This window comes from Seriola dumerili, unplaced genomic scaffold, assembly GCF_002260705.1.
Source record: "Seriola dumerili isolate Sdu_G_001 unplaced genomic scaffold, Sdu_1.0 BDQW01000073.1, whole genome shotgun sequence".
Lineage (NCBI taxonomy): Eukaryota > Metazoa > Chordata > Actinopteri > Carangiformes > Carangidae > Seriola > Seriola dumerili.
Genome location: NW_019174328.1, coordinates 8429106 through 8446493, shown reverse-complemented (window position 1 = coordinate 8446493; position 17388 = coordinate 8429106). Strand labels below are relative to the sequence as shown.

The 17388-nt window shown below is 37.1% G+C and overlaps 1 protein-coding gene across 1 annotated transcript in view; it reads right to left on the bottom strand.

Moving 5' to 3' along the window:
* Positions 1-17023, bottom strand: part of wdr27 (WD repeat domain 27) — a gene marked incomplete at its 3' end in the record, with an annotated part of 51770 nt that extends 34747 nt beyond the window's left edge. The window contains exons 1-17 of the mRNA XM_022744018.1: positions 16886-17023; positions 16193-16334; positions 15702-15826; positions 15325-15438; positions 15144-15195; positions 14726-14796; positions 14515-14629; positions 14297-14399; positions 13604-13695; positions 7213-7282; positions 6581-6649; positions 6389-6489; positions 5995-6084; positions 5547-5668; positions 3335-3468; positions 1840-1937; positions 545-666 (exon numbers count right to left, since the gene is read on the bottom strand). Coding sequence (XP_022599739.1) covers positions 545-666; positions 1840-1937; positions 3335-3468; positions 5547-5668; positions 5995-6084; positions 6389-6489; positions 6581-6649; positions 7213-7282; positions 13604-13695; positions 14297-14399; positions 14515-14629; positions 14726-14796; positions 15144-15195; positions 15325-15438; positions 15702-15826; positions 16193-16334; positions 16886-17023 — 1758 coding nt within the window. The remainder of the gene's footprint in view (positions 1-544; positions 667-1839; positions 1938-3334; positions 3469-5546; positions 5669-5994; positions 6085-6388; positions 6490-6580; positions 6650-7212; positions 7283-13603; positions 13696-14296; positions 14400-14514; positions 14630-14725; positions 14797-15143; positions 15196-15324; positions 15439-15701; positions 15827-16192; positions 16335-16885) is intronic.
* Positions 17024-17388: the final 365 nt, after the last annotated feature.

The window sequence follows — 17388 nt, the reverse complement described above, 5'->3', positions numbered from 1 at the left end:
TTATTGTAAGTTTTGGTAAAAGTGCAAAAGTCTGAAACATATTTGACAAAAACTCATGAGCATAAGAAACTTGCATATGTGAGTTTTTAATTACAATAAACATTTGTTGTTCAGTAATTAAAATGATTTTAAAGAAAAGTGCTATTTTCAAGATATTAGCGTGCATGATTTAAGGCAAATTTAAATTAGGAGGAAACTTAAGAATAAATGTAATGGAATTCGTATGAAATACATTTGTACTTCATATGCATTGTATTTCTTAACTATATAAGAATGTACTGAATGCGAGATATAAACAATACTGAAACTTTGAAATTTAACTGGTTATATTTCTCACCAGTTACATTAGGAGTAAAACTTCCAGTTTTCAAGTTTTCCTAATATTTAACATTTTTTTTATCTGCAAAGAATTTGTGCATAGAGACCACATAAAGAACACATTTCTTATCTTAATAAAACAAACATAATATATAATAGATGGAACTTTTAAATTTGTACTGGGTATTTAGTCTGTTTTGTAACAAGAACATTTAAATGGCCTCACCTTGTTCTGTGTAATGCAGTGGACAGCTCTGCTGTGGGCATCAGGCAGCTCTGAGGACACTGTACTTTTGTTCATGTCAAACACTTGAATGGATCGATCTGAACCACACAGCAGGACAATGTCTGAGATAGCTGTCAAGAGAAGTAATGGCAACTATTATTTAGATACTATAGGCCTGATGCAATACATGTTCAAAATGACTCTTCTGGGAGATTTAACTCTGGGGGCCAGCACTACAAAGTAAGATATTACATACTGTTTTTGATCAATAACTTATGTAAAGCCTTCCCTTATTCTTCATGGACTAGCACTGGAAGCTGGTGCTGAGCTGAGTGGCTGAATACATTAGTTTGCTTTTATTTTGTCATAAGACAACCCACACATAGCACATAGTTAGCTTTCTTGCAGACAGTTTCTATCATTCCATGCTGTGATGAGTATATAGCTTTCAAATGTCAGTACCTGTCAGCAAGTTTCCCAGATGTTGTATTTAGCCATCTAAATACAGTTTTTTAATACTGGTGCATGTAATATCTTTGTTGTAAAGCACTTTCTGCTATACAAATAAATCTTATTATTATTATTATTATTATTATTATTATTACTCAGGTTTTTTTTTTTTACAACATCTAAGAAAAGATACTCTGAGTGAAATAAAAATCAAATATTATACATATATAATATATATCATACAAATATTAGAAATTGTTTTCATTAAGTAATTTATATTCATTGAGTTGTCACTTTAAATTCATGTGGATTTTAGCATATTTATACAAGTGAGTGTCTCCTTCTGCATGGTGTCCATTTACACATTGAGTTAAATGGACTAAAGTCCTCAGTTGGATTTTTAATGATATACACGTTAACTCCTAATCCAGGCAACAAATACTTTTTTCAGTGTAATCACTGTGTAGTTATTTTCTATTTGGCCTGTGCACAGAGGTGCAAAATAATTCCCGACAGGATCTCACTCATCCAAACGCAGCTCAGTTCAGTGGATTTATTGGAAAGTAAATACACTGTAAACCTTAACAAGGGGTTGGAATGCAGACATTCCTGAAAAATTAAAGACACCTAAATCACTTACAGGTAAAATCGGCAGCCCTGGGGCGACATGTGAAGACTTTATGAAGCACAGACTGATTGCTGTGGTTGACATGGAACTGGTCCAACCAGATGCTCCAAGTAAATCTACTGAAGGCATAAGCTCACTTTGCCCTCCACAGCAACAGTGCAGTCTAGACACTAACACTTCCTGTTACACGAACAATAACAACAAGCAAAAAGGATACAAGAGAAGAAATCATTGACTGCAGACAAGGCAGTGATGTCGGTTGGTGATGTTGTTGTAAGGCACCTCGCCAATTTGACGACACTCCGCTGCTGATATCTAAGAAGAAATAGAAGTTGCATTATTTTCTCAACCGACGAAGGTAACTACACGATAAAACTTTTAACATAATCTCTCCACACACCAATCATTGTTGCTCCCTGTCTGAGCTATACAGCTGAAGGAGAGAATTCAGTAGGAGGCACTACCCTTTACAATGGATTTATGATTTCGTTTTTATTGAATGGTGACAGTTCAATTGTTTCCCATCCACAAGACGCATCACATGAATTACTGCCGAAAGAGGAAAAATAATGAATGAGCAACATGCACTGCTAAAAAGGGGTATGGAGGCCATTTATTGTCATTTTTCTGGCCTCCAGAGTAAACTCTGACAGCTTACAGTACACAGTCAAGCAATTTAGGTGGTAATGAGTGTCAGCAGTGACTGTGGTAGCAGCTAAATAAAGCCAGGCCCCCATCAAATCACCAATAAAGCCAGCTTCCTATAAAAAAGACAAATCTTGATCTATATCCCCTTTTTACGTGGAATTGCAGTGTTGCTGCAATAGATGTATTTGCATTGCAGGTGGCAGGTGACTGGTTTGAGTCTCTGGAAAAGGCCCTCTCTACTCTGCAAGTATTGTTAATCTTCTTTTGAGGAAGGCACTTAACCCCAATGTGTCAATGTTACTGTTAGAGGCCAACAAGACAGGAAAAACACTGTTCTACTGTGCAGCATTGAGATTTGAATGTATACCATTATGATTGTGTAACACAATCTGTTTTTTTATGTAATGATGTTTCTCAGACAAAAAAGCACAAATAGAGAACAACCAGTACCACCAGTACCATGCCATTTCAGCGTGTTTCAGCTGTATTCTACCTGTGGCTTCCAGGAAAGAACAGTTAATTAAAACAAAACTAGAATATAAAAAGCATGAGCAGTAAATACAGTACACTGATACAGAAATTGAATATTACAGTGATATCCCTTATTTTTGTGCAAAATGCTTGAACAGTCAAATACTACATTTTGAGATAATACAGTATAATGGGACTACTGCTATGTTAATAACATAGTTTAATGTATGATTTGAGGCCTTGCTGGTGAAGGATTTTGTTGATTTCCCATTGGTAGACTGTCTGACACTCTTCAAAAACATGCATTTTTACTATCAACTGTATAAGACCCATAACTTAATTTGATTACCCAAGGTGTTCAGTTGTGTGAAAAACTGACTCAGCGTGACACAAAAAACAAAGAGAATTTTTTCCCCCTAACTCTAGTGATCTACATTTTTTTGCATAGCATAATGTAACAAGCAATCATATCAAAATTGTAATTAATGTGCATCTGTAAAAACAACTCACAACCAATAGCTAGCTTTTGTATCATCATCGACTTTATAGCATATGTTAAACTGTTCTGTATATACAGTAACCACTTGTAATACCTCTTGATGTCATCGCGTGTGATGTCCACATTATACAGGTACAAGTACAGGGAGGGTCCAGATGCAAAAAGCAGAAATTTGTCGAGGTAGTAAAACTGAGCACCTCTTATGGGTTTGGAGAACAAACTGTCACCCTTCAAGAGAAAAGAAGACAGACAATGATAAATCTCTCTTGAAATTATTGAGACATACATGATGCAGGAAAACATACTATTAAAAATATAATTTAATGTAATTTAATATGAAGGATAAATAATAAGAATACACCTTATCAATGCTTTTCTCTTCCACTTTTCTTTTTTTAATTGCTGGGAATGTAATTGATTCTAATAAAGACAATAACCTTGAAAAAGTATGCTCACAAATGGTGTTGTCTAACAATGTATTGTAATTTACAGTAGAGTCACAGCTAAGAGAATCACATTCTGAAAGTAATAAAAAGCTATAAGAGTGAGTACTGTACATAGTTTAGAGCTTTCAAGTGCTCTGAATGATACACACAACAATCTCAAATGTGATAATTTGCATAAACGGCTTTGTCTAAGTAATCCCATCAAACTCAGAGCAATAGACTTAATGAGCATTAATAGTAGATCATTTAATCTTAAATGTTTGCTCAAGTCAGATATCCCTGACCCAATTTCACAACCAACAACTCCTCATTTCTGTCTACCCACAGTTGATAGAGGCGTTTTTCATACCATGTGGAAAAAGGGAAAAGAAAATCTGTTACAAAAAAGGAGGGAGTTAACTCAGGAAGAGGCATCCTCATAAGAAACACGGTATGTAGTGGTTCTCCTTAACCCACAAAGGGCATAGTTAGAGTCTGTCAAGGTAAAAGAGGCAAACAGATGGGCTGTCCTGTCAGACTTTTACTCTGTCCAGGTTTAGAGTTGTGCTACAACTATCTGACATTTAAAGACGTCCAATGACAAGAAATCTAAAAAGAATACTGTGTGGTCAAGTTATTTCTTTATTGAGTTTTCAAGTGGACAGTAACTGTGGAAAGCTATTTGTAAATCTGGCACACCCCGGCAGAGCTCTTGTCCCTGAAAAGACCTGCACTTGTTGCCAGGTTGTTTCACAAGAACACCAAGCAGTCAAAGGCTACAGGCCCAGCCAAGCTCAAAACAATCTCACTGAGTAGAGCAAAGCTGAGATGGTTAACATCAGCAGTGGGGACACCCCGGATTTTGACGACAGACCTTTGTTTTCACTTGGCCTGGGAAAGTAGACACACTTCTGACTGTCCTATTAAACATGATACCCAATGAAGTAAGGAGGGTCTGTGTATGATCAGAGTTTTGGATGCTCTGAGTCCGGCAGATGCTTTGAATGACAAAGTCGCTATCTTTGAGCCAAGAAACACACCATTTATCATCCCAATTAATTTGGCTTTCTCATTTTTAATTCCATGAGGCTATTCTATTAGAAAAGGAAAGAGTGAATTAAGCAGGCTTTATATTAAAATGTCAAAGATACATTTTGAACATTATACAGAAATTCCCCTACAAACCCTCAATTATAAAGGTGCATGACTAAGTTTCTGATGTGTTACAGTCTAAGCAAATTGGGTCATTTTCATCATAGCATCTCTTACCTGCATTGTACCATTATATTTAATAATATAGCTCACTCTTTCCGTCACACTTGATACACTACACATATCTTAGTACAGTATGCAACTTTATCACAGGATCCAAACCTGAGACATTATACCTTGAAAGCATCTTACTAAGAACAACAAATGAGAACATGAAGCAAAACATTGTGGATACAGTAGCAACCACTGTTTTACTGTCATTCAAGTGTGGTATCATTGCCTCATTTGCAACACTGCAATTACAGAGAAAATCCTTCCAGTAATCACAGCCGTCTTTTAAGACAGAAGTGAGAGTGAAAAATGTGTACAGCATGTGTCTGTAGTTATTTGGTTTTACTTCAGAACCAATTTGAGTTTTTAGACCTTCAGAGGGAGGACATTTTTGCAATATGAGGTCACTCTGGCTGGTCCTCATTTCACTGTTATTTTATGGTTAGGACTTAGGCTTAGAATAATGAGTGAGTGAAGGTTTGATTAAGGCTTAAGGTAGGGCATGTAGTGGTGATAGTTAACATGAGGGTGATAGAGATTAAATGTAACCTATAAAAAAAAAAAAAGGAAAAAACACACAAGTACAAGGGTGCGTCAGTGAATGCATGGGACATTTACCATGATAATGGCAGGCTCTGTGCTGCCATGCGCCCAGACTCGTAGTGACTGGTCTTCTGATGCACTCAACCACCACTGTCTGTTGAGGCTCCAGCTAACACTGCTCACTGGCTTGTCATGACCTGCATGCAGAGATAGAGGTTTGAAATTAAACTGCAGATACTGTGTATGGATGCAACATTTACTTTTATGGTACTGTTCAGAGAGTCGGGCAGAGTGAAGAGAAGAGGCTCACAGTGACCTGCTGGTCACCTCAACTTCTGTCCTCTTATCTCTCCTGCCCCCTTGTGGAGTCTGTTTCTGCTGCACTTGATCCATCAAGTGACAAACAGATTGAAATGTGAGGATATCAACGTATACTATGTACAATTGCAGGGTTTTGGGTGGGGGGTGTTGCTGTACAACCAGAGGTTTTTAGGGTATGGATACTCATGTCTGCTTCATGCACCTGTGTAGACAGCTGGATTGCCAGTAAGGGAGGACTTGTACAATAACACTGAGCTGTCGCCCAGACCACACAGGATTTGTTTTCCATCACCTGGGAGAGACAAGGAAACAAAATTGTTTTAGGATATTTTAGTCAACAGCTGATTTATTATTACCAAAAATGGAAAAGCGTACCACCTCCAATTCTCACCGAAAAACCTCAGATCCTCATACTCTTGTCTCTGTCTCACACTTCTTTTTATTACTTCTTTGTTCTGGGGATTATCGTTATCTATACTCACTTTTACTAATACTTTTTGTAATATTTGAGAAGACAGAAATGCATAATGATTTTAGAATTTTTGACTGGCCACTTATTTAAATATATCATTATGTTAGATGTAAGATTATCTCACCTGAATAATGAAGGCAGTTGACTGCCTTGTTAGCAACGCTGAGATGAACATGTGGAACAGTAGGTGCTGCACTGTCTGCTGGATAATCTCTGAGTAAACCTCTAAATGACAAAAAAGAGGTTTAGTATTTATATCAAAAATAACATTTTAAAACTTTCTAAACATTGTATTTTAAATGATGGGACAGCTTACGTAGTTTTGTTAGCCTTTTTAGAGGAATGACTCTTCTGAATATTTGTTTTGGGTGAAAACATTATCCTTCTGAAAAGCAAAAACAAAACAAAAATCTTCCTGTGATGTTTCATGCATCAGATTGTTTGATTCATCAAATCTCATTTCATACTAATTAGTTGCAAAATGGTGATGAGTTGAATGCCAGACAAGCCTGGAGGGTTTGCTGGGAATGCCTAGTGGGGAACTCACAAAGATTGTGTCTCCAGGGGGAGGTTAAATAGATCATTGCTGAAATAGCTGTAAAAGGCTGATGGGGGAAAGTAATAAAGAAGTTGGTTTTTATCATGTTGAAAACTTGAGAATCTGCCAGTAGCAACTGTCAGTAAAGGAGATGACTGTGTGAAAACCAGTCAGATGCAGTGATGAGGCACCATGGGGTGATGCTCTGTGATCTGACCCTCTCTGAAGGACTGTCTGAGAATCCCTGAAAAGTTTCTGGGGAAATAACACCTGCTCTACTTGCCCCTCTGCCCACACTGACCTCCCCTGGATGAGTGTAAAGTTAACTTAAACAAGACAAGTCATACAATGAAGATCACTTTGTAGGTATGTTTTATCTGGAGTATTTTACAGTACAGTGTGAGACCTACCGTGGGGCACTGGTGTATCCAGATGATTTCACTTTTGAATGGAAAACCAGAGGCTGCTCCTTTGTTCCTCCTTTGTGAAATGACCAGCCGGTAAATAAGACACAGAGAAATTACCACAAATTGGATGAGTATAAATGACATGTGAACAAACAGAGATAAAAGATACTAAAAACAAAGAGTCCCATTTACAAATCAACAGATATCATGAGTAAGTAGTTATACAATATGGGTCAAATCTTCAAAGGAAAAAAAGACTTCTGTGCAGTATTTTCCATAACTGGGATAGAACTACTCATTATACTGAAGTGGACTTTCATGAATTATACTATGAAAGGATGATACAATATTACTGGGTGACCACTCTGCGCCGTGAGGATTAAGCGCATCAGCCACAAACTGTGGGATGTTTCATTCTGCTCCCTGTTCGCTGTCAGTGCCTTTACTACATTACAATGAGCTCACTTTTTCCACAGCTATTAAAATGTGTGAGGCTTTCCAAAAACTGTTCTCCTGTCAAATACAAGCGGCATTAAAAATATACTGATTTGGTTGACAGCCCCCAGATTAACACTAGTTTATTACCTGTAACCTGTAAAAATGTATTTAATTACATTACATTAATTTGTCATGGATTTAGTTGACTAACAAAACTACAAACTACAAGTAAACTTGGGCAAGTTAATTGTGTAAATGTCAGAATGGCAGGTGACATTTGAACTATTCTTTAAAGTTTTTTGAAAAAGAAACCCAATAACAGAATGTCTGATGACAGTCAATAACCACAAGCAAACCTATAGTTAATAACTTCAATACCTAGTGTTTCTCTTTTCAAAGCAGTCTTATCTGGGATGAGATCTTTGATGAGCAGTGCCAATGTTCACTCTGGTTTTGGCTTGAATGGTATTTTCCTGTAAAATACACTTGACATCCTCTGAACAATTACTCTTTTCCCTTTTCCTTGGATTTTGAATTGAAATTTGAGCTTCTCTATGTACATGTTGTTTCTTTATCTGTCCAGCCCCAAATGAAAGTATTACTGGCACTATTTATGCTGGGTTGCTTCTTTAAAAGCAATATTCTTATTTGCTTCCTTAGTTCAACTTAATTTTTTCCCATGAAGAAGCCTTCATTGTATCAGGTGCTTACAAAGCAATATACAAGGTTTGGTGAACCTGGTATTTAACTTAGGTCAAATTGGTACTATATTGTACAAATCAGCAAAGACAGTATAAAACAGTACATAACAAATATGGCATTGCCTTTTTAACTTAAGATCGAAAGGTGTTGTCCCACCTGGGGCTGAGTGACATATCATATTGTGATTATTTTGACAGATATTTTGCGATTGCAATATGAGTCATGAGACTTGAACTGGAAATGATCATTTTTGAATTTCATTTTCCCTGAAAAAAATATAAAAATGATAATGTGATTTCTGCTGGGGTTTGTACCACACAAACATGCTCCCCTATGTCTGGAGAACATGATTTGAAGGCCGGGGTATCTCTGTAGCACCACAATGCTTCATTTATAAAGGCATATTGTGGCATATTTTACCCTCATCAAAGTTACACCTCCTGACCTTTGAATATTCTACTTGGCCATATTGGAATTTTGATAATATTTCGATTAATTGTTCAGCCCTCTTGCCACTGGTCACTCACATGTAGCACCTTCCTCCATTCCTCCATTGTTTTGTGTGTGAAGGTGGTACTGGAACTAGCTTTTGAGCCAGAACAGATTATATGCAATAAGCATTTTATGCCAGAAATCTAATTACCGGGCAACACAATCACTTGGCGTTGCTCAACAGCCCTATTGACTCCCTGCTGATGTATAATGGTCATTTAGTTTTATGGGGCAGTAAAAATCTTATAATTTACGCTGACTTTACACTAGATGCTATTTGAAGCAAAGTGAGAGTTTCAGACAAATTTCCAAGTCGTGTCATATCTGCGTAAAATCACAGCAGTTTGCTGAGTGCTCCTTTTACAGCTCTCATTATGTAAAACTTAGCCTAAGCTGTCTTAACCATTATGGCAAAAAGTTTCATAATACTGAAATTCTTCAATCTAGCTCAACATATCAGGATGTGTAAGAGCTACAAAAGGTTATGGTGACAGTAACCAGTAAAGTGCTGCACCATCATGTAGCCTTCCTGCTGTGTTTAGGACTAAAAACCATGAGAGCTTATTTGGCTGCTTGGATTGACAACACTTAAAATATCTATCAATATTTTAGATTATGTGATTTGTTGTTTCAACGATTTGTTTTACAGTTTGGGTTGCCTGCATTAGAAGCGACAAGGCTCATGAGTTTTTAGTCAGAGAATGGGAGATGGCAAAAGTCAGACCTCCCTCTAAGTTAGCTGATGGAATGTGGCCCAAGAAAAAGACTAAATAATTCAAGCTTCTAAAAATGTATAAACCATAGCAGGTATATATGACTCTAAGGTATTATTTTGACTGTAACCAGAGTCACTGGTATGAGTTATTGCCTTACTGAGCTGTGAAAAGTGGGGCACACAGGAGGAGAAAAGAAGCAAGAGTAGAAGTAAAAAGGCACCATACCTGAAGACTGCAAGCAATTACAAATATGAAACCTAACAAGAAGTACTAAACAATAAGGTACTTATTGTCTTGCAGCAGTCATTCAGATGATACTGTGGATGAGCCCCCAGTATTTTTATATAAATCTAAGCTTGTCGTTTCATTTTTTGACATTGATGACATTCATGGACAAATTAAGGCACCTTTTTTTTATAAAGTTACATATTCCTAACAAAGAAAAACATTGAAGTATTAAGGTATATTGTTATTGTTATTATTGACTTGATCACTTTCTATGAAAGTGCTGCTTTAGTAGTTCACTGATTATCCCAACCATAAAACAGGACTTGGGGTTTACACTTCAGACAGGTGACATCATGCAAAAAGTAAAAGCGCCTGATTATCATCATCTCGAAAAGCCAACAGTCCTCATTCACTTCGTGATTATGTTACACGGCAGTGTGACATGACAAAAGATATCTAATCTGCACTCACACAAAAGCTTTTTAAAAAGCTCCTTCAGACTTGTGCCAGACTTATAGTGGAGAACATTTTCCTTTCCAGGAGTCTCAGAGGTTTATGGTGTAATTTGTATACACTTCTGCAGATATCCTTAACAATACAATGATGCATGAGCGCAGCATAGTGGGAAGCACTATGTCTGTAAATGTTTGTGGTTTTTGGTCGACATTGTAGTCATGCAGCACTTCTAGACTCCCGTGAAGATCTCCTACATAGTCAGGCACTGGCAGCTCCCCTCACTCCAGCTGTGGGGAGCCCAGCTAATACTGGCTTTCTCAGCACTAACTCTCTGTAAGAGCAACATGTAAACCTCAGTATACTGTAGGTCTCCAGCAGAATAGTTTCAAGCTGGCAGATCCTAATGATACACCAAAGAACCACAAATAGGATCATTTTACCTCGGAATCCACTACTGCAAGAATCATCCATGCAACAAACTGGGCTTATTAGTAAAAATGTATCACTCTAAATGTTACTCTTACTTTTGCAAAATTTCAAGTACCTGCTTATGTGGCAAATGGAAACTGAGGGGAATCTAATTATGAATACCACAGCGACAGCCCCCACAATGCAAAGGATGGAATCTTTTCCATCCTCTATATTTACAGATAATGAGGAGGTTCTCAGTGGCTCTTGTAATAGCCAACAAGACTTTCTATAAATCTACAATAAGTACAATTTAAAAGAATTGTCTGAGGCCAAGCAAAACAGACAGTGAGCCAGTCATGGAGTGAATTATAAAATGGGTCATACTTTTAAAACCCAGAGCCATCAAACAGCAGCAGCTCCCTTTTTATTTTATGTGCATGAGCATAAGTGAAAGGTGAGTGAGTAGTGTCAAGACGACAGGGATGCTGACCTTTCTTTTTAGGATGACTGGGTTCCTTCTTCTTTAACTGAGCATTCAGAGGAGATTCAAGCAGCAGAGGAGAGCTGAAAACAAGGGAGGGGTGAAATGGGGGAAAGAGTTACTGGAAATAAAGGAGCACAGCATTTTCCACCGTTATGGATTATTAGTCCCTCTAATTCTCAGTACCATGATATTGTTGACTCATGAAAAACCAGATGGCAAGAATGGCTATAATAGGCCAAGTTAATATGGAAATGTCAGAGTCAGGAGTCATAGGCAGGAGGCCAACTGGAAAACAGGCCACACTCATATGTCCTATTGCTGGTGAGGTCAGGTGACCAGGGTCTGAGAGAAGGTAACAAAAGTCTATAACTGCAGCATTTCTGCAAAATTTAACAAGCTGACATGATTATGCTTTGGCTCATAAATTACGCATTTGTAAATTAGAAACACACATAATGTTGATGAAATTATCACTATTTATTAGTGCTGGAATTTTTCTAAATAATCATTTATGGAGGTACAGCTAATACCTGAATGAATATCATTCCTTCCCCGGGGGACAATTTTAATTTTTTGGCATTTATAAAGTGTAGTTATTGTGAGAGTAATACGTGTGATTTCCTGGAGCACATTAAGGAGCACATCCAGTATGGACAACTTTATTAAAACTAATGCAGATTTAAAAGCTTAGACATATAAAAAATGTTCACAGAGTTAAATCATACACTGAGAAGAGCAGATCCAGGCTGGAAAGAAATGATTACAAATGATTACAGAGAAGCAGTTGTTTTCCTCCTATTTGTGTCTTTTGTTAATTGTTTCATGATATTGACTGTACTACTCCCACTGAATAAGCAAATGACAGAATATTATTTACAATGCCATATTACATAATACTGTATTTAGCAGGTAGTCTTTTTAGAAGAAAACCAGGTTTCCAGCCCCTGTGTATACAAGGCTGGGCTGAAGGATTCTTGTGCAAGATACTGACTTTTTACCAATAGAGTTCATTTGTTACTTTGATCTCTATATTGAAGAGGCTGTGCAAAAAGGACAATTTTTCCAAGGCAGTCATCATACAGCAGCATCACCAATATTTGCCTTTAACTTCAGGTTTACCTCGGGAACACTGAAAAGCTTTCACCACAAGCCCGGATCCTCCCAAGGTCACGAAGATGTAACTCCAACAGCACGACGCAAGGAGTAAACAAAGAGCTCACTAAAAATACCATCTGTGTGACAAGGAATTCAAGAAAGAATTAATATATAAAAATCTCAAATCAAAAGTATTAGTCCATAACTGTCTTAAAAAGAAATGAAGAATGTGTTTATGAATAATATTCAGGGAAATAAGGACAACAGTAAGTCAGGGTGTTGTGCTTTTACACTGCACTACAACACACCCTTGCTTCTCTGTGGGAACAAAAAAAACATCAATTTCCTTCAGGAAGCAAATCGCAGTCAAATCTTGTAAAAATGTCATTATGTGGGTTGTGAAAACATAAAAAGCTGTGTTATAAAAATATCAAAATTTAAGCACAGGAGTGTCCTAAGACAGTCATAATTAATACAGGAAACAAAATGAACATAGATCCAGTTACTCAATGCGGATTGATTTCAGTGGTTCATTCTGCAAATGTTTATAAATTCAGTTAAACTTGTCATTTTTATGTGACTTGTATCGTCATAAACTGACAAGATTCAGGAATGACTAAAGAAGCCAAGCACGCACAACCCTCAACAAGTGGTCAAAGGATCACTTGCAACACAAGAAATAGACCAATGGAACAACAGAGGAGAGTACAGTGTCTTACTCTGGTTTACCAAGATATTATTGGAATTACTCACAGAGTTATCCCGTCTTGGAGAGATTGACCACGACCCAGCCATTGTGATGCCCAGGTTGGGGTAATCTAGAAGAATATATTTCCAGTTCATACATATTATGTATCAGGTGCTGTATGTTACGCAAAAAACTAACACTGAAAATCATTTGCTGAGTTAATGTGAGCAAATACAGTATATACTGTCACTATATACATATCATTACAATAGATAAATATATACATTCTATTTTAGTTAAGTTTATGATGGTGACTTTTTATTGACACTGTGCCATATGTTACCTCTGTTCAGATGGTCATTTTGTGGCTATTATCTTGCAAGCCAACCCAAATATTTTTTGATGTCTCAAAATTGGAATATCTAAAGAGCAATCCTGTGTTTTACAGGAGAAAGACAATTACCTTATTAACCTAAAAGACCATAAAAATAGTGCTACCTGACGGTAGCCTAAACAACCTTGAGATATTTCCAGATACCAAAATGAAGAAGCAAGATTTGTGTGTTTTTCTTGTGAAATGATTTCTGCTAAAACCTAGTAATGGTGCACTAGATGCGCAAAACTGCTTAAACATATTACAGCAGTACAGTAGTAATCGGAGAAGTCACACCACAAGTGGCCTACCTTTGAAATATAGTACTGTTAGGAGCTCTGAGGTAGCCAGATCCACCACATACAGGCCATCTGAGCTTCCAATACATAACCAGCTGTTGTCCCTGCAGGGACCCACACAGAAACGTATGGAAAAACAGTGTTACAGGATTTCCCCTAAAAAGCATTTTTTCCAGATCATTTGGGGAAAGACAACGTAACCGCATACTAAAGAAAAACATACTGATGTGATGGAGTGGTAAGACATGCCCACCATAGGCCTATAGGTTTCCTTTGACTTCATGTAGTCTAAACTATGCACACCCAGAGAGATGGAAACTACTACAACACAGAGTATAATGGAGAGGAAGTTGAGTCTGATGGATTGTTTTTATCCTGTTCCTGCACTGAGCTACATGCTGAGGTTATAATGTTGTGGAGAAGTTTTACATTTTAGCACGTCATTAGTTTTATGCTGAGCATAAGATAGGAGTAGCTGTATAGGATGGAGACAATTGAAGCCATGATGTGTGGAACTTTATTGTGATTATTGCAGTATTCCAGTCAGGAGTCTCCTGTGGTAACTAGGCCCAGAAAATCTCCTTCATAAGCAAATCAAGAACAGGCAACAAGCAGGTTCTTGGGATGAGCTAATGTTTTAAATCACATATCTAACATTTCAAACTGCTTATTAATACTACAAATCCATATACAGTGTTTACTCACTTTATCTGCTCATTATTGGTGTCAGTAAGTGAGCTACAAAAAGCCATTTTGAAGACAGGTTTTTCAGTCTCCACCTTATCTACAGCTGATTGATCTGCATCCTCTGAAAGAAAATATCCAAAAAGTTGTGTCAAAACAACTCAAGGCTTAAAAGATGTGTATGGTTCATGATCAGCCGGTACTACACCCTCTCTGTCATTGTTAGGTTTTAACATCACCTGCTTGATGGCCCACAGTGTCTTGGTGCATTTGATGTCTTTTTTCCATCTTCTGAAGGTCCATTTTGGTCACCAGGTGACACTTGTGGTCATCGTGGAGAGAAAAGCACCACACCTGAACCAAACAGATACAGGTGTGTTATATAGCTTGCAGTATTTCAGTCTCTGGTGGTGATTTTGAACTGTTAAAGGGTGTGTGTCGGTCACTAACCTGTCCATCAACTGAGCCAGTGATGAAGTGCCTGGTCTCCTCCAAGAAGAATGCACTGAGCAGTGGAGAGGCTAAAGAATTGAGGAATTTTTAGCTGAACTAGCAGAGAATATCATATTTTCACTCATTTTGCAAGGCTCTGACTCCTCTATAGCAGTCTCTAAACATGATATCTAAACTTTTACTTCATTAATCATTATATATAAAATGCTTGTACTTAAGTCTTACTAGTGCTTAAACATAAAACTTGACACTTATATTTGGATACTCAAAGCTAATTTACACAGTTCCCAATTCAAACTGATCCCACTAATACTTTTTAATTCTACCACTTCTACTGTACAAATCTAATAAAGCATTCAGACCTTTATGTACAATGCCCACATGAAAAGTAAATAAATAAAGGGTAATATCATACCTGAAAGCACAAAGGAGTGGTAGCATACACCTCCAGTTTTTAAATCCCACACCTGAGAGGAGAGGCAAAGTACTTCATAGTCAAAACTCAGTTTCAGAGAGTGGCATATTTGGTATTTGTTGTGTATACAACCACATCATATAATTTTTGACTGTATCATTTGTGAATCTTGCGTGTGTACCTTAAAAGTGCGGTCCTCTGATGTGGTGATGATAATGTCTTTATTCCAGGGACAAAACTCTGCTGATGTTAAAGGTCCGAGGTGGCCGGTCAAAGAAGACACAACTTCCTTTCTCTAATGTGGAAAACAACAATGAAAATGATGATGATTTTGATGGCTACTAATCCATCATGAACAAACAATATTGCACATTTTTTCACAGCGATCTGGTTTAATAGCGCGAAGCACAAAAAAGTACAGTATTAAGAACCGTATTTTTAATCAATATGAGAAACAGAAAATGACATACAGTATCGAGCTTACTCATGAGCTCAAAGGTATTCAGCATGTGTTTATCTTCATTAAGAGAAACTGTAAAAATGTTCATCATTTTGTACCTTTGAGCAGAGAATATATACAGTAGCTCCTGAGCATGCAGCCACTCGTTCATCAGAGAAACAGAATGACAGATGGATGACTTCACCCAGTAAAGTCCCGATAACTATTCCAGCTGCAACTTTACCTGCAAGGAAATCTATTTTAATCAGTGTTTACATTCAAATCAAAAGAGGTTCATGACCATAGTAGATGTGAGTGACCTATCTGGTAATATTTCACTAGATAGCAGGCTTGTTAAGATTTTAATTTAGGAAAAATGACAACACTCACAGCTCTGTAATTTAAAAGGGAATTAAAGTTGTTGGGCATTATAGAGATTATGAGAAATTGTTGATTTAGGCATTTTAGCAGTGTAACAGCAAAAGTGTCCTGTATGGTTTGATATGAATAAATCAAACATTGAATAAAACTAATGTTAAAGACAGCAAGCCAAAATAAGGGAGCAACTCTTTACTGCACAGACTTCAGCACCTATTAAATATGTCCTTACCCTCCATCGCTCTCTTCTGGCACAGATCAATATCCCATACAATGATATAATCGGCAGAGGCAGAGCAGAGGAGAACAGGTCTGCTTCCTTTTCCAAAAGTCATGGCACTGATCTCACCATGGTGGCCAGTCAGCAGCAGGGGCTGTGGACAAACATTTAGATTATAACAAATCCATGCTGTCTGTGGCTCCTAGTGTCAACAATTATTAACAAACAAAGCTCAAGGCCTTACAGAATTCAGATTACAATTCAACACAGCATCTTCTCTTTCCCTACCTTAATAAAATGAATATGAATTATATTACTATACTGTAAGATGCTATTTTGTCTTACAAGATTGTGGCCAATTTGTGCAAACATTCAATTAAAAAATGTTTTATTTACCACTACTTAGTATTTTAAATTAATACCCTAACCTATGTTTTGCATAACATATACAGAATAGTGAACCTATATAAAACATATAATTGGCTATTTGTTAAAGAGGCAACAATGTAAACAAAAATGCATGTTCAGCTGTTCAAATATAAAATACACATGGGATAATTCTTACATTACAAACAAATTTCACACAATAATGGCTCATTGTGGTTGGCATCTTGCAAAAGCTTGCCTAGTGGTACTAGCTAATTAATGGCATTCTTGATTTATTTTAAAAAGGAACACACTGTAAACAAAACTTTGTTAACATACCTTCTGCTGGATATCTACATTACTGTAAATCAACATGTCTTTCCCATGCAGTGGGATGCCACAATATGAGTTACAACATGCGAGCTGCCGATGTGATAGGAGTCTATCACAAGCCAAAGTGAGCTTTTCAAACATCATCTTAGCTCCTCCACAAACCACGACACGACCCTTTGTGATGTGTGCTGCCGCCAGCAAATATACAGCTAATTGTTTCCTGTTAAACCAGACTGAAGACTGAACTTTACCCTGTATTTCAGTTACTTTTGTTGCAAAAATAGTTAAATTAAAGTTGCATTAGGTCTAGCTAACGTTTTGAGACGACGTTTCCTCGACGCCAAAGTTTCAGTTGGACTAATGCTACAGGTTGCTAGGACACCAGATCAATTTCCGTTACATTAGATTGTCTATGCCAGAGTAGGGTTTAACACACAATCGAAAATAAAAACTAACCTTGGTCTGATAAATATCTGATGCCTCTTAAGATATTTCTTTCATATGCTAGT